A 25142-nucleotide genomic window follows, 5' to 3' on the forward strand; every position below is an offset into this window, starting at 1 on the left:
ATACAAGCATTGGCTGTACCGTGTCTGGAAAAGTAACATTTTTTGTTGTTCCGGAATTTCATCAGTTGAGAGAAGTTTGTGATTTGTGTTAAATACCAAAAAGCAACTACAGAGAGTTGACTCAGTCATCAATGGAAGTCTGGCCAGGGCGAAGAATAAAACAGAGCCGTGGACAAGGCGAAACGACCGAACTCCGTCACCAGGAGAAACCAATTATACACGGCATGTCGTGAAGCGGGCATTAGTGTCTACTTAGCAGGGCATTAGTGTGATTCCCAATAGGCCGTTATTGATTGAGAAACGAACATGAAAATTGACTTGGCCGGTGAGGGTCAATCATCAACAATGATGTAGGAAAATTATCATCAGCGTCCTCATGCAATACTTACATGATTCATGTATGACAACACGGTTGGAAACTCAGTTTTGCGACCTCAGGAAGCAACAATATTTTGTTGTCTGTGAATATTTGAGGCAACAATTATTCAACGGTGTGAAAATTGCTTCAGTGAAACTGCAACTTAAACGCGTTGCTATTTTGACGTGAACTTTAATATACGACTGGAGTTTGTTTTAGGGAACTTTAAAGGCTTTGTGGTAGATTCATTTATTTGTTTGTCAAAAACTGAAATTGATCTTTACGATGCTGGATTCGCTGGACACGGATAGCGATGACAGTCTAGACGGAGAAAGGTGAGTGGGGGAGAAGGAAGCGGGGAACGGTAGGGTGATTGCGACGGCAACGCGGTCCGATGATGCCGGTGAAAGGGTGGACACAACCGGGAGAAATCTTTGGCTAGCTAGTTGATTCTACTCAGATATTGAATTCTTTTTTATTTTAAAACACTGGAAAACTGTGGTTATTAAGACAAAATAATAAATCCGTGAAAATTTGAATTCTATGGTCATCGAAGTTGCAAGAGAATAAGGAAAGAAAAACACCCTTGTTGCCCAAATTTGTGTGCTTTCGGTGCTTTCAAAGGCTTCAGCTGAAGTTTTGTATTATTTAAGTGAGAAACTACCTCTTTCTCAAAAACTACTTTACTTCAGAGGGAGCCGTTCTTCACAATGTTTATAAAATCAATAGCTCTCCATTACTATTTACCAAGTTAGTTGTTATGTTAAAAATTATTTTGAATTTAGCTATCAAGGGGGGGGGGGGGTAGTGTCCATAGCATTTAACTTGTTTATAGGGTCCAATTTGTTACCTGCGTTTTATGCCTAATAACGATGGCCCACTATTCTCTGTCACTTGACCGTTACCATATCCACAATCGGCAATTAGGTTAATAAATGCAATAGTCTTACACAATTGGCTTATCTGTCATTTAATTGGGGTATCTGTTATATCGAGCATCAGACCTGGACAAAGGAGTAGGACAAGGAAAGAAAAATAAGATATTTTTTGAACAATCTTTCTCCAAAATATAAGAAAATGAGGGCCTTCCACTTTATTTCACCTTCGAATTGGAACGACTTACCTCTTCATATTCGCTAAGCTGACTCTCTTCAGATTTTCAAGGAACATAAAGACAATTTTGTTTAGATAATTGAAATATCACCCACGTAAATTTGTTGAAAACATTTTAAAATCAATGGGGAAAATGTTTGATTCATCCTTTTGGCGAAACCCAGACAGGCTAAAAAAGATAACCCGTACTATGTGATGTTTCTCCTCACCTGGTCAAAGTGTTAACTGTTGGCTCAAGTTGCAAAGTAAACATGAATGTTGTTTGTTCAATTAATTAGCAATGTTTGCCAAAGCACGGTGTGCAAACACTTAACAGCGAAGCTAAGTCCGTTATTAGGTGTACAGTGCACTACCGGCCCTAACTTCACCTTGCCAATGCGTGATGTTTTTCATTAGTGGGTGTTTATGAAAACAGCGCATAATGAGTTTTACAAACAATGGAGTGGTGTTGGGGTGCTTAATTATTAGATGGTGCTACCGAGAATGTTTGTTAATGATCAAACAATTGCAGTAAGGTGATGTATAATGAACGTGACGTAATGATTGTGACGTAATGACTGTGGAGGGTAGTACTAGTAGGTCAAACTGCTAAACCTTAATAACAAACATTTTGGTGGGATTGGGGTTTGTTCATGCGCACTTGCATTCGCGCTGACTGCTGCTTCGAAAAAGAAAGACTGTCGAAAAAAAATGTAACATTTTGTAAAATCTTCAATGTTTGTAATAAGTGTTGTCAACGAGCCTGAAGACAGTTCCGGATTTGGAAGGTCTTTTTGAAGCCTAATAACTGGTTTACAATAATTTATTTAGGCTATTCCGCTGCAACAGAAACATTACTCAATACTCCTGCATATAGCTAAATGTTGTATTTACGGTTAAAGGCAGTGGACACTATTGGTGATTACTCAAAATAATTATTTGCATAAAACCTCACCTTGCAACGAGTAATAGGGAGAGGTTTATAGTATAAAACATTGTGAGAAACGGCTCCCTCTGAAGTGACGTAGTTTTCGAGAAAGAAGTAATTTTCCACGAATTTGATTTCGAGACCTCAAGTTTAGAATTTGTGGTCTCGAAATCAAGCATCTGAAAGCACACAACTTCGTGTGACAAGGTTTTTCTTAATTTCATTCATATCTCGCAACTTCGACGACCAATTGAGCTCAAATTTTCACAGTGTTGTTATTTTATGCATTATTATGTTCCGATACACCAAGTGAGAAGACTGGTCGTTGACAATTACCAATGGTGTCTTACTGTCTTTAAACAAACATGCAATAAGTCTTACACTTTTGGTCTAAAATTAGTGACGTCGCCATTACCATACCTCTCAATTCATAATGTTCATTTTTGTAGATCTCTTGGGTGACTAGGCTCCGGCCCCCTTAGTTCTATACCACTGTCTAAATACAAATTTACTGAATAATGCCTATACGATTTTTAGGATAGTGTGTCAATAGTAGGGACTTTTCGTTTTCGACGACGGATGGTTCTGCGACGGTTGTTCACCTAAACGTTGTCGTTTTCAGCACAACGAAGAATCATCCAAAGTACTGTCGTAGAAATTGAGGGACGACCGTCCTCAAAGCCGACGCATGCGCAGATGACGCCAAATGTCATCTTACCCGTCGCAGAACCATCCGTCGTCGAAAACGAAAAGTCCCTATTATGTTATAGTACGAGTTTTTTGAGGAGATAAAATAACATCATGCAAAATATAAAACGAGCAACATGTAAAGAAAAAAAAGGAGATTGTCAATGATTTAAAAAAGTTATTCTTCATTCACTTTTCACATCAAAGCATCGAAAAAGATGACACGTTACGCTTCGAAGATAAAATCAAACTCCATCACTTGAAAGAGCTGATGAGACGGTTCGCTCGCCACGAACCGACAGACGACATGCCGCCTGATGGCTTCGTTACACCCGGTAGAATCATCAAGAGAGAGTCGGGTAACGTCACCGTGAAAGAGTTCAAAGAGATGATACAGAGTCTCTTCAAGACAACGGCATGGGATAACCAGATGGAGAATCTGTTTGCTAAGGTGAGGATGAGGGGGGGGGGGGATCTGGGGGGGGTAGTGGGGGTAAGACGTTGGTGAGGAAGGGTGTGGGTGGACTAGAGTAGGATGAAAGAGTTCGCAAAGATGATACAGAGTCTCTTCAAGACAACGGCATAATCAGATGGAGAATCTGTTTGCTAAGGTGACTGAGGGAGGGGGGGGTAAGACGTTGGTGAGGAAGGGTGTGGGTGGGCTAGAGTAGGATGAAAGAGTTCAAAGAGATGATACAGAGGCTCTTCAAGACAACGGCAAGACATAATCAGATGGAGAATCTGTTTGCCAAGGTGAGGATGAGAGGAGAGTTGGGGGTTAGACGTTGGAGGGGAGGGTGTGGGTGGGCTGGAGTAGGATGAAAGACTTCAAAGACATGACAAAGAGTATGTTCTAGACGAAGGCATGGGATAACCAGATGGAGAATCTGTTTGCTAAGGTGAGGATTCCTGGAGGAGAGTGTGGTTGGGATGGAAGTAAGACATTGGTTGGGGAGGGTGAGGGTGGGCAAGAAAGATTAGCATGCCCACTATGGATGGAGCTTGGGAGGTGTCCGATGTACAGGGAAGAATTTGACCTAACTTTTACACAGAGAAACTTTCGGAAGTATTTCCAAGGATATACATGCGGTTTTGTTTTTGTTTGTTTTCTCTGGATAATTTTAAATATTTCACTGATTATTTTCTGCTTAATTTGTCTCCGTTGTTTTGCCCTGTAATGCAACTTTCATTGTCGTTATTAAAAGCTTAACTCTGCTCCTTAGTTTTCTGTTTTGTCTGTTGATTCAGTATGGATGCTAACGGGGTCCGACGGTGGTAAAATATTTGTTTAAGGCATGCAGTAATGGAATCACCTTGAGCTAGATGTGTTAGTTTTGTTTTTGTCTTTTGGGTTTGCTGGGGTGTTTGTTGGGGTGTTTGTCTTGTTTGTTTTTATCCAGCAATCAACGAATTAATTTCCTAATTGTTATCCCCTTGGCAGGTTGATACATCAGCAGACGGCATGGTGGACTGGAATGAGTTCTGTACCTACATGTTACTGCATTATCGTGAGAATGATAACATCAAAAGAGAGCTTCCCTTGACCTATGAACCTAATATCCGACACATCACACAAAATAGAGTGAGCATTTTTCATCAATTTCACTATTTAAAATTAAAATATGCATTTTTTGGGAGATGTAGTGAAAAACCTAATTTATAAACAGTATCGTAGACCTTTCCGTAGTTTTTGGCAAGTGATGAAAAACTATAAAAATAGTGTGAATTTTGTCATCATGTGAGATAATATTATTCAATCGAAAAGAAAGTCTGCAAAAAAAAATGTTGGTTTTGGTCAGAACATCTGACCAAAACCCAACCCCACGCCAACCAGCAATGGAAAGGTCTAGTGTTGAAAATGTCCCTCATCTTCCCTGTGCTTTGAATGGTACAGCCTTCCCCCTCACATCATTACCTTCACATCCCTTTGGGACAGTGTGGATCGGTCCAACTGGTAAAGGGTTTGTTGACAAAACTCAAACTGGGAAGTGGACAAGTGTACGGTGGTATGCCTTTCTTTTGGAAGTATCTTAAAGATTTTTTGTTTTTGAACATTTGTGTGGGTCTTTATAAGATGGTTGTTTGTTTTACTATTTACAGCAAGAGATCATCCAGTGTGTTATTGCACTCTGTAACCCTCCACGATATGTCACACTCAGTAAGGTAAGAACAGGTGCCACCATTTAGTTATGAAAAAGCAAATATTAATGTTGGGTACCATTTTCATCAATGCAAATTACATGATATAACTTAATATATAAGAAGCTGATAACCGGAAAAGTTTCCGTATGGCACCACCACTTTTTCATTCGATAGAAAATAATATAGGAACTTATTTACCTGATTGATATATCCCTTTTTGTAAAAATGAGTGAATGAAAAAGTGGTGGCGCCATACTGAAAGTTATCCATAACTAAAAATAACTAATTTTGGTATTTTTTGCATAGAGGATAACGAATAATTTGTTGGTTTTAGAAATATTGGATAACTTTCCGTATGGCGCCACCACTTTTTCACTAATTTTTACAAAAAGGGATATATCATTGAGGTAAATTAGATACTATTTTATTTCATATCGAATGAAAAAGTGGTGGCGCCATACGGAAACTTTTCCGAAATATTAAAATAAAGATTGCTATTTTTGTACAACTATTTTTTGAGGGAAAAAAACAAGACTTCCGATCCCTGATGCATGTTTACACTTTTTGTTAAATTGTATTTTTTATTAATAATAATAATTTATTTGATTTATATTAAATCACAAGGGAAAATGACAGAGTAAATTTTAAAATAATTATGGGGTTGAACAAAGACAACTTGACCAGAGTAGAGGCTAGAGCGGGTTCGAACTTGTGACCAAATGTTTGCAGTCTCCCTATTATCTCGCCATTTTAAAGATGATCATGTTAAATGCAGTCTTAAAGAACATTATAGAATGGGTTTCTATTCTAACAAAACAGTTGCTGGCAGTGTAAGCACTTTATGTAATCCACCATGATAAACATAAACTGACAAACTCGTAGAAGTTTTAGATCGATTAGCCATCTGGGTTACGAGAGAATAGTGAATAACCAATTACAAATTTTGCTATGCATCGTTGCCAGAATAAATATGAACAAAACGCTCAGCGAACAATAAACTCCAAACGCGATGTTAGATTATTTTTTTCTCATCAAATATGACAAAATGTTTCAAGGGATGTTTTCTGCTATCATCATCATCAGACCGTGTAAGTTTTATTTAAATCTGTGATCTTCACGATTTTTGTTTCTTACCATTTCTGTAACACTAACATTCCTTTAAACAAATTGTCTCATTTTCAGGAGGGAATCCTTTGTTGTCTCGATGCACACTTCCTTCACATCGAGAAAAGTTACGAGATCAAGAATGAGAAGGAAGATCTTCGAGCATCTAAGAGGCGCTGTAAGACGTGGTACACTGACATTACATACATGGGGAACACTAACAAACTGGTCATTAGCTCGACAGGGAGGGATCTTAGATTCTGGGATGTCTCCTGCCCAACATTCTTTGAGGAATTCCATTTGTATGGTGAGTTTTTTGGAGATAAGTTTTTGACATATCAAAATATTATCCAGAGTTCAGAATGTTTTCACAATTATATTCTTACCTTATTTTCTACTCTGTCTTCAAACTGCCTCAACAAGATTTTATCTTGTAGTCAAAATGATGGATGGAAGCATGGTATTTCAAATCTTTCTTTTTCACTTGGTGGGGATGTAAAGGTCTCGTTATCTGGGGTCAAGTTCGGGCGGTGTGTTCTTGGATTTTAGAGAACAAGACGGATCGCTGTTCTTGTTTCATCCGCTCAAACTACAATGTGATAAAAGCGCCTCGAAAAGAGGTTCGGTACTGGTCATGTGACAACGTGGTTCGTCAGTTAAATAGGATGTTTTTTTAACAGTTGGAAACCCGACAGTAAAAAAGAGACCACACTTCCATTATTTTCTTTGGGATGACTATTAACTTTCAACTTATCAATATTATTAACTTTAACAATCTATTTGAGAGTCATTTTGCATCTAATTTACTTATTCTCTTGATGTTGTGCTGCCATTTTGTAAAGTGTTGTTCTCGAAACCTCCGATGAAAGGTGGTGTGTGATCTTTTTCCGAGAGAATCATTCTCGGGTCATGTTCTCATCGTTCGGGCGTGAGAACAGCCCACTCGGGCCAAGAACACACCGCCCGAACTCAGCCATGGTGTCAAAATTTGTCCCTTACAGAGACATGTAAATGACACTGATGACAGACAAAACAAGGTGTCCAAAAGACACCCACAGACTCTCCTCTGGCTAATACTACTTGAAGCCTCTTGTTTCAAATCTTTCTTTTTCACTTGTTGGTGATGTAGATCGAGTGTGAGTCTTGTAAACTCAAGGGGGTTTCATCTCTTATCCAAAAGTAGCAAATTTTCCAGGCAACATGATTTTTGGAACAACTTGCTCTGCTGTTGTTCACATTCAACAACCCTTCACCCAAAGAGGGAACTGTCAATGGTCGTGTCTCAGAGCCATCTATTAAGTTGCAAAAAAATTGGAAGCTAGTTTGTTTCATCGAAAGTGCATTGGTGAACACGGGTTGCCGGACTAGACTGCATTTGGTTGAGCCAAAATGACGTCCATAACAGTAACCATAAAATGTGACCCCAAAATACCTTGTCCCTCCATATCACAACTCTCTCAATATGCAGCTCTGTACTACTTAAAAGTACATAAAACCACCCAAAGTGTTTCATTATGTGAATTACCATGGATGCTTAAATGCTGAAAATAATTTGAGCTGATTTGTTGTCAGGGTTAAACCAAAATACAATGCTGTATCCCGAATGGAATATCATTAAATAATAAATTATGGAATAAATTTTACATTATTTTCTAATTTTGCTTAGGAATTTTACAGGTTCTTTTCCCCCTTTTTTTTTCCCTGACAGCTTTGCCGGATGTTCCTGTCTGTTTAGATTACTGGTATGATAAGAAAGTAAGTCAGCCGATTATTGTAAAACTAAGCAGTGTTGAAGTCAAGACGTGGAAGTCTGAGAATGAAACCAACACTAAGACCAAAATTGTCCTAAAAGAGGTGCCCCTTACATGAGGAAAATTGCTGTGCCCCTTCATGGATTAAATTGCTGTGCCCCTTCATGGATTAAATTGCTGTGCCCCTTCATGGATTAAATTGCTGTGCCCCTTCATGGATTAAATTGCTGTGCCCCTTCATGGATTAAATTGCTGTGCCCCTTCATGGATTAAATTGCTGTGCCCCTTCATGGATTAAATTGCTGTGCCCCTTCATGGATTAAATTGCTGTGCCCCTTCATGGATTAAATTGCTGTGCCCCTTCATGGATTAAATTGCTGTGCCCCTTCATGGATTAAATTGCTGTGCCCCTTCATGGATTAAATTGCTGTGCCCCTTCATGGATTAAATTGCTGTGCCCCTTCATGGATTAAATTGCTGTGCCCCTTCATGGATTAAATTGCTGTGCCCCTTCATGGATTAAATTGCTGTGCCCCTTCATGGATTAAATTCAAGGCCCGTTATTGCATAAGTTAAAGTCACCTGGAAATAGAATTTTTTTTCTTTCAAACATAAGAGTATATTCTTACGAACAATAAAACAATTTTTTTAGTAATTGTTTGTCACGATTTATATGTTTAAAAAATATATAAAGTTGTTTGGGGGGCTGACTCCGCCTACCCCTTTTGTGACGTCAATCGAGGCAGACCTTGCCTGCAATGCGTATAGTAAACACACGTGCAAAGTACATGTACGTCCAAGTCGTGAGTTGGTACATTTCAAAAAGTGTTTTTCTGCATTCAGCAGCAATACACCTGGTCGGCATTGCCGGAAAAAACAAAACAAAATTATTTTTGAAACATACAAACTCACGACTTGGTCCGTACATGTACTTTGCAATTGTGTTTACTCTACGCATTACAGGCAAAGTCTGCCTCGATTGACGTCACGAACAGTGCCTCTCGGGTCGGGGTCTACTCTTAAATTTGTAAATAACATAAGAACTGATTTTTTAAAACCTTAGTTAACTGTTTATTCACATTCCACTCATCAAAACACATATATTAGTGACAAAAGCTTTATTTTGAAAAAATACCACTTCCAGGTGACTTTAAGCACAACTAACACAAAAATCTTGTAAATGTGGACTTCTGCAATTACATTATAGAGATTTGTGAAATAGTTGCTGGGTCGACCAAGGGACACCTGAACAAGGGCACTCAAAACCGTTGTGTAGGCCTTTACCCTTAAAAAGTGCAGATACTTTTCTAAGTTGCATTGTTTTTACAGTTTTTAAATATTTATGGTGTCCATGCACCTTTTTTGTCTATAAGGGTTTGATTTCTATTTTGCTCAAATCTTTTTACTGTTTTTTTTAACCTACTGTTTTTGTAAACTTTTCTCATGGCATTTACTGTTATGCGCCCTCGTACAGGCTGGTCCTGGAGAGAGCACAATATTAATTCAATAAATTATTGTTATTATTATCAACCTTGAAATCTGACTCCTTGTACCTATTTCTTGATACCCTCCACCTTTTAGAACCCGACCAAGGAGTCTCTACTCATCGCTGGCGATGATCATGGCTCCGTCCATCTCTACCATTTCACCAAACCTCTGGAGAGGCTGTTTGAAACGCCGTTTACGGACAAGGAAGGAGTCAAGAAAATATGGGCTCAGGTATGTAAGCTATTAAAGATATTTCAGATATTTCAGACTTTTATCTGAGAAAATAGAATTAGCTTTGGCAAACTGCCCACCAACCAAAAGGACTTATAGTATAAATGCAAAAAATAGTTTACCTGACATTTCGACCCTAGCTGAGTCTTTCTCGAAGGGTCCAAACGTCAGGTCATTAAAGGCAGTGGACACTATTGGTAATTACTCACAATAGGTATTAGCATAAAACCTCATTTGGTAACAAGTATTGGGGAGAGTTTGATAATATAAACATTGTGAGAAAAGGCTCCCTCTGAAGTAACGTAGTTTTCGAGAAAAAAAAGTAATTTTCCACGAATTTGATTTCGAGACCTCAGATTTAGAATTTGAGGGCTCCAAATCAAGCATCTGAAAGCGCTTGGTAGCCTGCCTTTTGTTTTAATATGAGTGAATAAACCAGAACAATAACATTAAAGAATAATCACAAACTAATTTTTCTACTCTTAGAATCTGCATCATCACCAGCGATACGTAAGACACACCTTGATCTCAAGGGTCCACAGCGAGATGATACGGAAGGTGGTGTACATCCCTGAGAATGACTCCATCATGTCATCTAGCGGTAGTAGTAAGACGTCTCTCGTCTTGATGGATACGCAGGGGAAGAAGAAATCTTACACATTCAAGATCAACAAGGTGAAGATTTTTATTTTATTATTATAGGTATGGGGTTTGTTTGAACCCCATTGAACCCCATTGAATCCCATTAAAACAATGGGATCCCATTGAATCCCATTCAAAATATCAATAAGACTCGATGGGAATTTTTTCCTGGGAATACAACACAATTATTGTTTTTCTTCTCTTGCTTGGAAGCTATACAGGTTCCTTTATTTACCACCAACAACAACAAACAAACAATTATATACATTAGTTTCACAAAGTTAAAGTTCACACATACTGCTATTGTATTGAAGTTATTTTCTACGAGAAAACAAAATGAGCTATTGCAAACTGCTTACCAACCAAAAGGACCTATGTTATAAATGCAAAAGTAGTTAATTGCCTGAACTTTCGACCCTAGGAGAGTCTTTCTTGAAGGCTAAAAGAACCTTCAAGAAAGACTCTGCTAGAGGGTCGAAACTTCAAGTCACTAACTTTTTTTAAAAATTACACTGCCATGTGATAAAGCATATGTTCACCAATTTAGAGGAGCTCCAAGGTCAAATTCAGTTTGTTGATGCACTCATTACCAATAAATAGAGTCCTATGAAAGTTGGGGGAAATTATGAGTCTCCAAAGTCACGTTGAAATGGTGTCGAATGTCATTTTATTTGATACTCTTTCAGATTCAGAGTGAAATTTGAAACTTAGTATTATCAAACACAATGGGCAGGCAAATTGGTCTATACATTCCAAAGAGGTTTATTTTCCACTAGTCTAAAAAAAAGATGCTGCTTTTATTGAATATCATAAAAAATCAGGAATGAACACAAAATTATAAGTACACAAAATTGACAGACATGAAATGTTAACGTCATCAAACTTTTTTTGGATAGTGACAAAAATTGGACGTAGTAGGTACTTCAAAGAGGGATAGACAATTGTTATTTTTCCCGAACACATCTTTATAGCATGAATGCTTTCAGATAGAAATTACACAAATTGTTGGTGCCCAAAATGGTGTCTATTATTATTTTTAACGAAAAAAAAAAAACCCAGCATATTAATAGTGTACTTGAAATTGACATTTCTAGTTATTATTTAGCCATCTGTTTACTAGTTCTAAAAGTGCCAAGGTTTTGTCAGGAACAAACAGAATTTAATTTCCAGACTCGCTATTCTGGTTTGACTGTTAATGATTAATAATTTTAATGAAATCAATAGATGAGTTTGCTGGTTTTCAAGCGCCTTTGTTTGAACGACGATTAATTTGATTGTAAAAAAAACAACATAAATCTAACACTAACTATTGGTGAAATGAAAGGAAATTAGAAATGTTAGCAAGTTGTACTTTGGCCAATAATGATGAAAACGTTTTATAGCAACTCAACTATGAAGATTTCAACTTTTTGGAATGAAAATAAAGTCAGGGCATATAGGGACTTAAAGACAGTGGACACTATTAGTAATTTTTAACGACCAGTCTTCTCACTTGGTGTATCTCAACATATGCATATAATAACAAACCTGTAAAAATTTGAGCTCAATCTGTCATCGAAGTTGCGAGATAATAATGAAAAAAAAAAACACCCTAGACACACGAAGTCGTGTGCGTTTAGATGCTTGATTTCGAGACCTCAAGTTCTAAATCTGAGGTCTTGAAATCAAATTCGTGTAAAATTACTTCTTTCTCGAAAACTATGCACTTCAGAGGGAGCCGTTTCTCACAATGTTTTATACCATCAACCTCTCCCCATTACTCGTCACCAAGAAAGGTTTTATGCTAATAATTATTTTGAGTAATTACCAATAGTGTCCACTGCCTTTAAAGCCATGAGACACTTTCGCTACAGACAAAAAAAGTTCACAGATTTACAAATAACTTACAGGGTTTACAGAAGGTAATGGTGAAGACTTTTCTTGAAATATTATTCCATGAAATGCTTTACTTTTTGCGAAAACATTAAAACAATATCAATTCTCGATATCAAGAATTACGTATTTATTTTAAACACATGTCATGACACGGCGAAACGTGCAGAAACAAGGGTGGGTTTTCCAGTTATTTTCTCCCGACTCCGATGACCGATTGAGCCTAAATTTTTACAGATTTGTTATTTTATATATAAGTTGTGATACACCAAGTGTGGGCCCTGGACAATACTTTTTTACCGAAAAGGTTCAATGGCTTTCAGGGGGATGGGGAGGGCATGAGTGTTTGAAATTCATAGAAACTCTCAGTGGGCCAATTTCTAATGCAGGGTACGTTTTTCTTTTAGCTGTGCGCAAGTTTTCCCAGCTTTAACAATTGGTATATACCTTTGGCGGAAGTGGAAGAAGGAGGTGAGAGGGGCCTAAGTTAAAAGTAAAATATATACCTGATTTGGCACCAAACATATCCTTTTTTTTTGGGGTGGGGGGGTAACTTCACTCAACCTGGGGGTGTCCCCCCCCCCTCCCCCTCCCCCTCCCCCCCCCCCATCCCCAGGGTCTACCACTGCATTCACAATTATTCTGTCTTTTCAGGGAGTCGAATGTTTTGATTTCAACAAGACGCTAAACGTCATAGCAACAGGCAGTATCAACCACCACGTGTATTTGTGGAATCCATTCGTTCAAGAGAGGGCCACAGCATGTCTCATGGGTCACATGATGACGGTTGTGGGCGTGGCTATCAACGAAGTCACTACACAGCTTTACAGTTATGCAAAAGATGGGGTACGATCGATTCTGGAAATTTGAATTTAATTTTCATCTTGGATTAAGATAATTATATGGTTTTATCCTACACCAATGTGTGATAAGCACTGTGCCTCAGTGCTCTCCAGAGCCATGTGTTGAAAAAACACAGGTCTTCATTATTAATATTATTCTGGTGATTTAAATCACTGCACTTCTAGCCAAAGGCTAAATTGAAACTATGCATACATTAAGATAAAATAACTTTGTTTACAGAGAAAAACTTCAAATAAAGGGTTTTAAAAAAACACTATCGGTAAAATAAGAAGCAGTGCTGTTGGCAGTTAAAACTTTTACAAAATAAGGAGTAAAAAAAAACTTGTGCCTTTGTGGGCTCTAGACCCTGAAATGCAGAGAGTCACTTGTTTTGTAAACAATGTCGGACATAAGATCTTTTTTGTTGTTATTGACAGGTGATTAAAGTATGGGACTTGAAGGAGTATTCCTGTCTCCAGACGTTCCAAGTCCGTTTCCCCTGCCTTCAGCATCTTAGATCCCCAGAGTACGGTACAAGTTGTCTCCTCCTCCATCAACAGTCTCTCATTGCATGCTGCGGTGATCACATCGGTACCTTGAAACTGGGCAAGACGGAGTTTGCTAATCACAAGATGGCGCTGACACACAAGACGCAACTCTGCTGCGCTATCTATAACTCCTTCTTCAAACAGGTTGGGAAAAATGTCACTGATTTTATGGATTTTGTTTACTCTTTGAAACCCAGGAATTCAGCACAATGGATCCAAGTGTTTTGATAGAACAATGACATTTTATTTATTTCATTTAATTTGTGTTGTTTGTGAAGCCAAGGATAATAATAATAATTGTTCTTATATAGCGCATAATAGGACCAAAGGAGCTCTCAAAGGGCTTAACAAATCAGTTTGTATGTGTGTGACGAAGAGAAGTCTAATGGAAACTGTTCTGGTAGGTTTTCAGGCAGTTGGTAAATGATTGCAGTTTGCTATTAGAGGGCAGTAACGGTGGGAGAACGGTCCAACCAGAGGCCATTAACCAATGTATCTTCATTCTTATCATTTTGTTTCTTCTAGGTGGCAACAGGGGCGGACGATTCGACCATCACGGTGTGGGATTTGACCTCAGGGTCAAAGTCCTTCTCCATCCTGGAGGCTCATAACACTGAAGAGATCACTTGCATGGTATTCAACACAACGGGACGGAAACTCATCACTGGTGCAAGAAACGGTACAATCAAGGTAATGGTCGGAGTGCTACTTCATTTCAATTCAACTCAATTCAATTCAATTCAATTCAATTAAATTCATCAAGAGATATTCCATGTAGACAAAAATATACAGAGCATGAGGCTGTCAGATTAAGTCAAGGCTTGCAGTAGAATACAGTCTAGACAAACAAACTACAAACAAGGAGACAAGACAAACGGGTGACAACAAAAATAAAATAAAATAACAGACTCGGTTGCAATGAGAGAATTATGTAAAAACTAGCAGGGTTAAAGCTTATAATTCTTTTACTACGGCGCACCACTGGAAGTTACCATGATTTGAACGAAAGAGCAATTCTTTCACAGCTTCACAACAAATTTTGTAGTGGAAGAGTTAATTAAATTGTAAACTTCAGTCAGAATAGGTCGGGAAAAAAGAGAAGATTGTCGATTAAAACTAACTGCAAAAACTCTTGGGCATCAAGGACTGTTGATTGTGATACAGTTTGTGGTTTAACTTTGCTTTGTCAATTCTTATCATCCATAAAAAAGTGTACCTGAAATATCTATAATTTTGTGAATAAAAATATCCAATCCCTATAAAACAAACTCTATTGACTTTTTTCTGCTTTATGAACTTTATTGAACCCAAATTCAATTTTCCAGATTTTTAACAATTTTAACAATTAACAATTTCAAATTCTGTCACGTTCAAATAGATAGCAATAGGAATCAAGTTTTAGTTGGAAGTAAACCAGTCACATATTAATTTTGTCATTAAACAAAAATAGATTACCTGAGTTGTAAACTGTTACCAAACAAAAGGACCTATGGTATCTATGCACAAAACAATTAATGGCTTGACATTTTGACCCTAGCTGAGTCTTCTGGAAGATTTTATTGTGAAGTTTTTTTATGGTTTGACCTGGTTTTATTGTATTTATACCACATAGGTGTGGAACTTTCAGAACGGCCATAATATCAACCAGTTTGAACCTATTGCCGAAGCGGAAACAACTGGTTTGGTGTCTCTTGGAAAGAAGAAAGGCATGCTGGCTGTGGGCTGGAGCAGAAAGATTGCATTCTATAATGACAGAGACTCAGACGTGAGTATTGAGTTAGGATTAGATTGGATTAGATTAGATTACTCGCTGTGGGCTGGAGCAGAAAGATTGCATTCTATAATGACGGAGACTCAGATGTGAGTATTGAGTTAGGATTAGATTAGATTAGATTAGATTACTCGCTGTGGGCTGGAGCAGAAAGATTGCATTCTATAATGACAGAGACTCGGGCGTAAGTATTGAATTAGGATTAGATTAGATTAGATTAGATTACTCGCTGTGGGCTTGAGCAGAAAGATTGCATTCTATAATGACAGAGACTCGGGCGTAAGTATTGAGTTAGGATTAGATTGGATTAGATTAGATTACTCGCTGTGGGCTGGAGCAGAAAGATTGCATTCTATAATGACAGAGACTCAGATGTAGGTATTGAATTAGGATTAGATTGGATTAGATTAGATTAGACTTACGTGGGCTGGAGCAGAAAGATTGCATTCTATAATGACAGAGACTCAGATGTGAGTATTGAATTAGGATTAGATTGGATTAGATTAGATTAGACTTACGTGGGCTGGAGCAGAAAGATTGCATTCTATAATGACAGAGACTCGGGCGTAAGTATTGAGTTAGGATTAGATTAGATTAGATTACTCGCTGTGGGCTTGAGCAGAAAGATTGCATTCTATAATGACAGAGACTCAGCCATGAGTATTGAGTTATGATTATAGATTAGATTAGATTAGATTACTCGTTGTTGGCTGAAGCAGGAAGATTGCAATCTATAATGACAGAGACTCAGACGTGAGTATTGCGTTATGATTAGATTAGATTAGACTTACGTGGGCTGTGGCAGAAAGATTGCATTCTATAATGACAGAGACTCAGACGTGAGTATTGAGTTAGGATTAGATTAGATTAGATTACTCGCTGTGGGCTGGAGCAGAAAGATTGCATTCTATAATGACAGAGACTCAGACGTGAGTATTGAGTTAGGATTAGATTAGATTAGATTACTCGCTGTGGGCTTGAGCAGGAAGATTGCATTCTATAATGACAGAGACTCAGACGTGAGTATTGAGTTAGGATTAGATTAGATTAGATTACTCGCTGTGGGCTGGAGCAGAAAGATTGCATTCTATAATGACAGAGACTCAGATGTAGATATTGAGTTAGGATTAGATTGGATTAGATTAGATTAGACTTACGTGGGCTGGAGCAGAAAGATTGCATTCTATAATGACAGAGACTCAGATGTGAGTATTGAGTTAGGATTAGATTAGATTAGATTACTCGCTGTGGGCTGGAGCAGTAAGATTGCATTCTATAATGACAGAGACTCAGATGTGAGTACTGAGTTAGGATTAGATTAGATTAGATTAGTTTAGATTATATTGAATTAGATTAGATTATATAAGATTAGATTACTTGCTGTGGGCTGGAGCAGGAAGACTGCATTCTATAATGACAGAGACTCAGATGTAGGTATTGAGTTATGATTGATTAGATTAGATTAGAAGAGATTTGATTTGATTTGTATTTTGCTGTGCATTTTTTAATTTTTTTGTCCCAGTTTTTATGAAGAAAATATGTTAAAAAGAAAAGAAATCTTATAACTGGAGATCAGTAAAAAAAAGTTTCTAAGTTTGAAAGGCACTTCTGAGTACATTTGAGAGCAAATAATTCATTGTCCACCCCTGCAGACATTACTAGTCAAAGGTGACACAAGTTGGAAAGGTGGCCAGGTGCACAAGGACGATATTCTAGCCGTTGACTACTGTCCTCCAAATCTCCTAGCTACGGCAAGTTTCGACGGAGAGATCATCGTTTGGAGTGTGGAGACAGAGACGATATTCGTCCGACTCAGGAAGGGCCAGTCGAGCCAGGTGTAAGGAACTTCCTGAATTTTTGTAAATTTCAAGTTGCTTTATAGTCAAGTTGTAGACTATTTGTCAAAGAAAATTTGTTTCCCAACAACAAAATATTTGATAATATTTCTGAATAAAAGGCTGCTGTTCTTCTTACGTAGTAAATTTGTGAGTTTCAGGAGTGGTTACCAAATCTTCCCTTTCAAAGAGATTACATTTTCTTTTTAAGAGATAATTCTGATTTTATAAGAAACTTTGCAATTAAGTTTCTGTGAAATTTGGCTCTGAAAACATTAGACAATGCAAATGAGCGCCATGATATGTGAACAGTGTTGACTGCCAATCCCTTCAACATACATGCTTACCTTTCACATTTAGAAGTTTTTGATGTTTTTCCATTCTCTAAAACCTCAGGAGTAAGAGACTTAAGGAAGCTCTGTCGTCATTGGAGTTAAGAACAGACAAACTAATGAATGAGAGAGAGGAGGTGTCATCCGCGCATTGTTCATCCTCAAGAGGTTCCAGTCACTCTGCGAAACCCTCAAGACCAAACTCAAGACATCGGGCAAAACACAAGCAGCCACAGGGGTAAGGGTCATAACCAACGTTGGACAATTTAGACTGATCAAAATTAATCAATTCCAGAGTTTAAAGTGTTTGGGTGCAACACAAAACACAATGTCCGTTGAATTATATTTACACAGTTTGAAGATAATGATGATAGAAAGTTTTGGTTTAAATATTACTTGCTTAGGTGCTGTACTTTTTGAGAAATGAGTGAAACAATGTGTCACAAAAATATTTTTGTCTCAAGGCGAAAAATTTATTTTTTTGCCTGATGCTGAAAACAATTATTTTAGCATGGTTGTCTTCTGGGAACTACACAACTTATGACAAGACTTTGATTTATCAGCCCATAATCTACATTTAGAGTGCCGTTATAAAGAGGTTGATGTCCCAAAACTCATTTTTGCTTTGTGTTTGTTTGTTTGTTTGTTTGTTTGTTTGTTTTGCTGTCTTAACAGTGTTGCTGATATAAAGAGGTATTTGGCCAGCCCCAGCGACCTTGTTATAACGAGAATCGAATGTAGTTACAATGGCTTGTATAGTTGTGATAAGCTCCCAAGGTTCTATCATAATTCTGGGTGTGATCCCTGCCAGGATGCACAGCAGTTAACGGTTGTATGGCTTCTGACTGACACCCCTGAACAAAGATATTGAACAAAATAGGAAGACCGTCAACATATGGCTAGATAAGCTAAGTTGCTAGAGTGCCATCACGTTAATTTGGAGGTTGAAGGTTTAAGTCCCGCTCTGGTTAAGTGTGTTATTGTTCAACCCCAAATCAGCTTGAAAAGTAATTAGTATTCTAAAAGCTTGTTTCTGTTATTTTATAGTTTTGAACAAGCTCCTGTTGATAAGATCGTCTTCTTGAAGAGTAGGATCATCAATAAGGGACTGACAGAGGGCGCTGTTCTCATCTCAAGTGAGGCAGGTTGGCTGAACTTCTGGGCCATCTATGGATTCTCACAAAATCTCAAAGGTACATCAAATGGATTCTTTCTTTAAAACTAGTCATTTATGAGAACCAGTATTTTTGTGAAGAATTTACTTCACAAAGTTTGTCTCTGCCAGGGTCCTCCTCGTGGTGCATTCTTGACCCAAAGTTTGCAAGTGTGGCTGAAACAGGCTGAATTGAAACGAGGTCTTATGTTTATGTTTCAAAAAAACTCTATGGTGCAATCTGGAATATTTGAAATGGTTTTATTCAGTGATTTTTGTGAACTTGAACTTAGATCTTAAAGGCAGTGGACACTATTGGTAATAACTAAAATAATTATCAGCATAAAACCTCACTTGGTAACGAGTAATGGGGAGAGGTTGATAGTAAAAAACATTGTGAGAAACAGCTCTCTCTGAAGTGAAGTAGTTTTCGAGAAAGAAGTAATTTTCCACGAATTTGATTTCGAGACCTCAGATTTAGAACTTGAGGTCTCGAAATCAACCATCTAAACGCACACAACTTCGTGTGACATGGGTGTTTTTTTCTTTCATTATTATCTCGCAAGTACGAAGACCGATTGAGCTCAAATTTTCACAGGTTTGTTATTTTATGCATATGTTGAGATACACCAACTGTGAAGGCTAGTCTTTACAATTACCAATAGTGTCCACTGCCTTTAAAAAAAAATTGGTTTAATAATAACCAACTAAAAAAATGAATTACTTTTATTATTAAAGCCACAAACCTCATCTAATCAGACATTGCTGTTCTAATTCTCAGGTTATTTCTATGGAAGCAGCTCCATCACCCAGGAAGAATCAGTGCTTGCCATGGCAACCAATCAGGACGACTCTTTGTTGATAACGGGAGACACTATGGGTCATGTGTATGTATGGGACATTGCTGACTACTGCCTGGTACCAACAGCTCAGGTAAGGTTAAAGGTCAAGACAAACTAAAGCTATTAACAGAGATTTACAAGGCTTTTGTAATTTAACTTACTTAATTTAATTTATTCTGGTTATTAAAGCAAACTTAATCACTGTACTAGCCAAAAACCCCTTGGAGAGAATTTATGACAAGAAAGGAAGTTTTAGTTTAAGATGTGGGGAAAAAAACTAAATTTTTGCAGGGAAGCATGCAGTGCAGTTGGTTGCCACAAAGTTGCCTTTAAGGATGAAAAATGTGCGTACTGTGTGGGGTAAAATAACTGATAAATAAAACTCCAGCCGTTTCACTTTTTGAATTTCAGCAAGAAACCAGTCGCCCAGCATTAGTCCACACCTGGCGAGCCCACGACCTTGCCTTGGTCAGCATGGAGTACATTCCTCAGGAGTATGGGTCGTTTGTACTGACCGCCTCTACAGATCGAACGGCCAGACTCTGGACATCGGATGGTCACTACGTCGGGACCTTTGGACAATCTAAGAAATGGAACCTTAGGAATCCTGAGACGTATGCTCATCCAAAGTAAGGCAAAAGAAGAAAACACTATTAACCTCGGTTCTAACTTCCTTGGGATTCGAAAGCGAAGCGAGTTTTTACGTCACATGGCTGATTTCTCAGAGAACATTCTGCAGGAGTTGATAACATAGCAAAACTGTTGAGAATTATTTGTTATGCATTTGTGACGTCAAAATTTGTATTGCATTTGCATTCACAGGGAGTATGAACCGGCATTTGGTTCTGAACCTTAGATTTAAAGAGGTTATATGTTGAGTGGTGCACCAAAATAATAAAATGTAAGAATCACCTCAGTTGGGAAGAAGAGTTATATCTGTTTCTTTTGTTTATTCGTTCGCTGGTGAAGTTATAAACACTTTACTAGTCAAGAACCTAATGGAGAGAGGACAAAGAAGAAAAAAAGAAAATGACAAAACCACAGAGAACTGTTCCAAGGAAAACCATTGCAATCAGGAAAGGACTGAAAACCCAATCCACGGAGTGCCTCTGGCTGGGTTCGAACCAGAGTCCTAGAGGTTGAAGGCGAGGAAAGATTCCTCTCTGACAACCCCCAAAAAACACTTGGATGATGAGGCCTTCAGAAAATACAATACAATTTTCATAATCTTGGATTTCATATTTCTCTGCCGTCTGTTTAAGTCTAGGGGTTGTATCTGATTTGCAGATATGGCTATGGCTTAGACTGTTGCCAAGGGTGTTGCTAAGGATGCCCTATTCTTTGAGGTATGACGATGCAGCAATCACGCTGTAGCCGTAGCCACTGCCCCAAATTCGGTCACAGCCTGGAACTAATTTTTAGGAAAAAGTGATTTTCTTTATTTAATCAATTGTTTTAGGTCACCATGGAGTCATCTTGAAGAAGCTGCTGAGACTCAACAAGAAGTTGGAAACTTGGAGGATGAGACGGGTGAGTTTTAGAAAAAAAAGATTCTCTATTCCCAAAAATGAAACCAGTCTTTATCTTAAGAGTACTGTTTTGAACAAAAATGTTTATCATAAAAAAAATTGCTGTGACACCCTGATGATTGAGTCCATCTCAAAACAATCAGTCAAAATAAAATAATAATAATATTAGTGGCTTCTTATATAGCCCTCAAATCCAACACTCATGAGGCGCGTACACTGTTACCCCTGGTCACTGGGCCATTTATTTCATTATACAGCTTGAGCTGTCAAGTATAAAGCACACTGAGCTAAGTCAATCACAGGAACCATCTCTGCCCACAGAGGTACCAATTTACCCCTGGGTGAAGAGAAACATTTACAGTTCAGTGTCAAGACCAAGATTCGAACCCACACCCCGATGACATAGCCACCAGAACTTGAATTCCATGCTCTCAAACCACTCTAGCTACGTGGTGTAATGTCTTATGCTTATTAATTGTGGTTGCATTTTGTTCTCTTCTTGTGAAAAGCAGAAGAAACAGTCCAAGATGACGTGTTTCTGGAGGAATTTGACCAAGAACTGAACAACAACGTCACCACCTCAGTGGGATCTCGGAGCAAAAACTACTCTGAAGAAGATGCAGCAATTACTCCAGAACTCCAGACCGCTCAACCCCGAGTGGAAATCATCGAGGACGATGACTCGGAGTCGACCAAGAAGGAGCTAAGTCTACCGTCTATTCTTACTTCTTCGAAAGAGGCAGTTGCTGATTACCGGCCGAAACCATCTGTATCAATTACACAGGGACAGTTTACCAGTAGTCAGTCACCGTCAAGGAGTGAATCAAACTCACCACCGATCAAACCTTTGCAGATTCGAGACGAATCGTCGTACGGATTGACGGTCGATGCCATCAAGCCAATGAGGCGGCGCTCGGTGTCGACTTGGGAGGATGAGGTCAGCTTAAGGTCACAGAGGTCAATGACCTTGTCCAGTTTTGGGAGCTACAGCGGCCGCTCAAGAAAGCAGTCCTCATCAGCGCCTGTGAGTATAGGAGTGTTGGAAAGAGGAATATTCTAAAAATATGCCCCGAAAAACTTTTGAAGTGAGAAATATCAATGGTGGATTCTTTGAAATTAATTGATCAGGGCAGGGATCGATTTCACAAGGTATAGTCCTAACCTAAGAGATATTAAAAACTTGAGGCTAGTCCCAAGTTAGGACAAGTAACGCGTCATAACTCGAGATAAGACTAGTCTTTAAACTCTTTGTGAAATCCACCCCAGGGTTGCTCATAACTTGTTTAAGTGACTAGCCAATGGGACCAGTGAGCTTGTCATTTCGCATGTCCACCAGTATTTTCACTGTATTTGGGGATTTCCAAATGTTTAAAACTTTCCCTGTGGCTATAAAGAGGGCCCAAGACCCAATGCTGTAATCATCTTACCTCAAAACAACATCAGGATTGCAAAAGAATGTTCAACCTGGAAATCAGCCCTAAAAGTTTCTGCCACTTCAACATTCGTGTATATACTGCATTTTACAATAGCGTATCAATTAGTGCCCCAGTAATTGGGCCAATAACATTTCTTTAATCTTTCTCAGCTCCCCTGGTGGTATGCAGAGCCTGAGATGCCGTGGCTCTCCGAAGGTCTTTTCATAAACAATACCAACCTCTACCCTCGCAGGTATCCATTGTAAAAACCCTTGATCCGCCCCTGAACATTGTCCACACTTTATACACACACTTTGCACTTTGTCAAAACCCTTTTTTGGATCTTCCTGGATGATAAATAAATTTGATCGATATTTCTTTTGTTTTTAGAGTTTACTTGGACGTCAGGTCGACCAGGATTTTGCGAGGATTACGTTAAGCAGACAAGAGAGAAGACATAGATATGGAGAGGTTGACATGAAAGCAACTCAGAGGTTTGGAAAACTGTGCTCCCCATTCCAAGCCCTCACCACACTGGTACGTCCAAATATCACTACACAAATATCCAACGGAATGTGATTGATAATAATAAAGAAAAACGCCTAAACAGTTTTGTAATCTCAAAGAGATCTCCGTTTAGAGAACATTTTCATCTGAAATACTTCTATACCTGCAAAATTGTCGTGAATGTGCACAAAATCTTTTGACGAGTGGTCCCAAATCAAGGACTCTCTTGTAGTGGGGCAGATAGAAGAAATATATTGTGGAATTGTGCCTTTAATGATACAAACATGGAATTTAGTCAGAATGTCTAGGGAAAAATATTTGCACACACGTTTCACATGGTGTTGGCGCACTGCTCATCATTTTGGCAGTCAAAAGCAAAATGCTACTATGGTTCTTAGAATGACAGAAATGATGAACAAATCTAATGGACCTCTTACATGTATAAACGCCCTTTGCATAAGATTCGCTTTACTCTGTACGTATGAAACACAAAATGGTGCAACCAAGATCATCATAAAGATGACACCAGGTGAATTAGATCAATAGGGCCATTGCAGATTTGAGTTTTGAAAAAGTATTCTGACACACAAAATACTTAAACAATCGTGTTTACTCTAAAACTCACCACTTTCATTCTGCCTCAGAAAACTGATGAAGTCCTGTTCCCAACGAGTCTGCCGATGACCCCACGGATGCTGACCCGAGGTCTGACCTGCACCAACGAGTCAGAGCTCCGATCAATGTCCATCAGCCCCACCCCGGGGGATTTATGCCGTGGGGGGTTTGTAGATCAGGCTACGTCCATTTCACCACTGCCTGCTATACGACGGTCATCCAAGTCAAGCATGAGTAGCTGACACTGAGCACCACAGCCTGCTATACGACGGTCATCCAAGTCAAGCGTGAGTAGATGACACTAAGCACCACTGCCTGCTATACGACGGTCATCCAAGTCAAGCGTGAGTAGATGACACTAAGCACCACTGCCTGCTATACGACGGTCATCCAAGTCAAGCGTGAGTAGATGACACTAAGCACCACTGCCTGCTATACGACGGTCATCCAAGTCAAGCGTGAGTAGATGACACTAAGCACCACTGCCTGCTATACGACGGTCATCCAAGTCAAGCGTGAGTAGATGACACTAAGCACCACTGCCTGCTATACGACGGTCATCCAAGTCAAGCGTGAGTAGATGACACTAAGCACCACTGCCTGCTATACGACGGTCATCCAAGTCAAGCGTGAGTAGATGACACTAAGCACCACTGCCTGCTATACGACGATCATCCAAGTCAAGCGTGAGTAGATGACACTAAGCACCACTGCCTGCTATACGACGGTCATCCAAGTCAAGCGTGAGTAGATGACACTGAGCACCACTGCCTGCTATACGACGGTCATCCAAGTCAAGCGTGAGTAGATGACACTAAGCACCACTGCCTGCTATACGACGGTCATCCAAGTCAAGCGTGAGTAGATGACACTAAGCACCACTGCCTGCTATACGATGGTCATCCAAGTCAAGCGTGAGTAGATGACACTAAGCACCACTGCCTGCTATACGACGGTCATCCAAGTCAAGCGTGAGTAGATGACACTAAGCACCACTGCCTTACAGGGAGCTGCTACTATGGGTGTATTATGGCTGAGCGGTCAACCACTGGACTCAAGTTCTGGTGTTTCTGATCAGCAAACTGGAGGTTTGAATTCCTGTTTTGACACAGTGTTACACAAGCCTTGGCACAATTTCAGGTACAGGTGCCTTGTTCATTTTTAAGAGCAAATTTGATAAGTACATTGTACATCAGACTTTTAAAGTTAACCTCAAATTGTACATTCAAGTAAAAAGTAAAAGTACACAAAAAGTGCACTTTTAAGTGCCAATTTCATAATTGCACATATCACATTTGCTCAAATTTGAGCAAATTTGATAAGTAGATGAGACTTGTGCACTTTTATAAGCAAATTTGATAAGTTCACAAGACTTATTATAGCCTTGCTCGTTTTTTGAGCAAACTTGATCAGTACGAAAGACTTAAGCCTTGTCCACTTTTTAAAGCAAATTTGAT

The 25142-nt window shown here is 38.8% G+C and overlaps 1 protein-coding gene across 1 annotated transcript; it reads left to right on the forward strand.

Annotated features, from left to right (window-relative positions):
* Positions 1-643: 643 nt before the first annotated feature.
* Positions 644-23927, forward strand: LOC117292363 (WD repeat-containing protein on Y chromosome-like). The gene is made up of 22 exons (XM_033774388.1): positions 644-693; positions 3273-3516; positions 4507-4647; positions 5045-5071; positions 5166-5228; positions 6390-6618; positions 8020-8066; positions 9644-9781; positions 10268-10456; positions 12950-13141; positions 13576-13830; positions 14212-14376; positions 15299-15451; positions 17110-17294; positions 17689-17862; positions 18672-18817; positions 19559-19710; positions 20031-20248; positions 21079-21149; positions 21658-22172; positions 22954-23100; positions 23715-23927. The coding sequence occupies exons 1-22, from the start codon at positions 644-646 to the stop codon at positions 23925-23927; spliced, it is 3714 nt and encodes a 1237-aa protein (XP_033630279.1).
* The last annotated feature ends 1215 nt before the right edge of the window (positions 23928-25142 follow it).

This window comes from Asterias rubens, chromosome 7 (genome assembly GCF_902459465.1).
Source record: "Asterias rubens chromosome 7, eAstRub1.3, whole genome shotgun sequence".
Classification (NCBI taxonomy): domain Eukaryota; kingdom Metazoa; phylum Echinodermata; class Asteroidea; order Forcipulatida; family Asteriidae; genus Asterias; species Asterias rubens.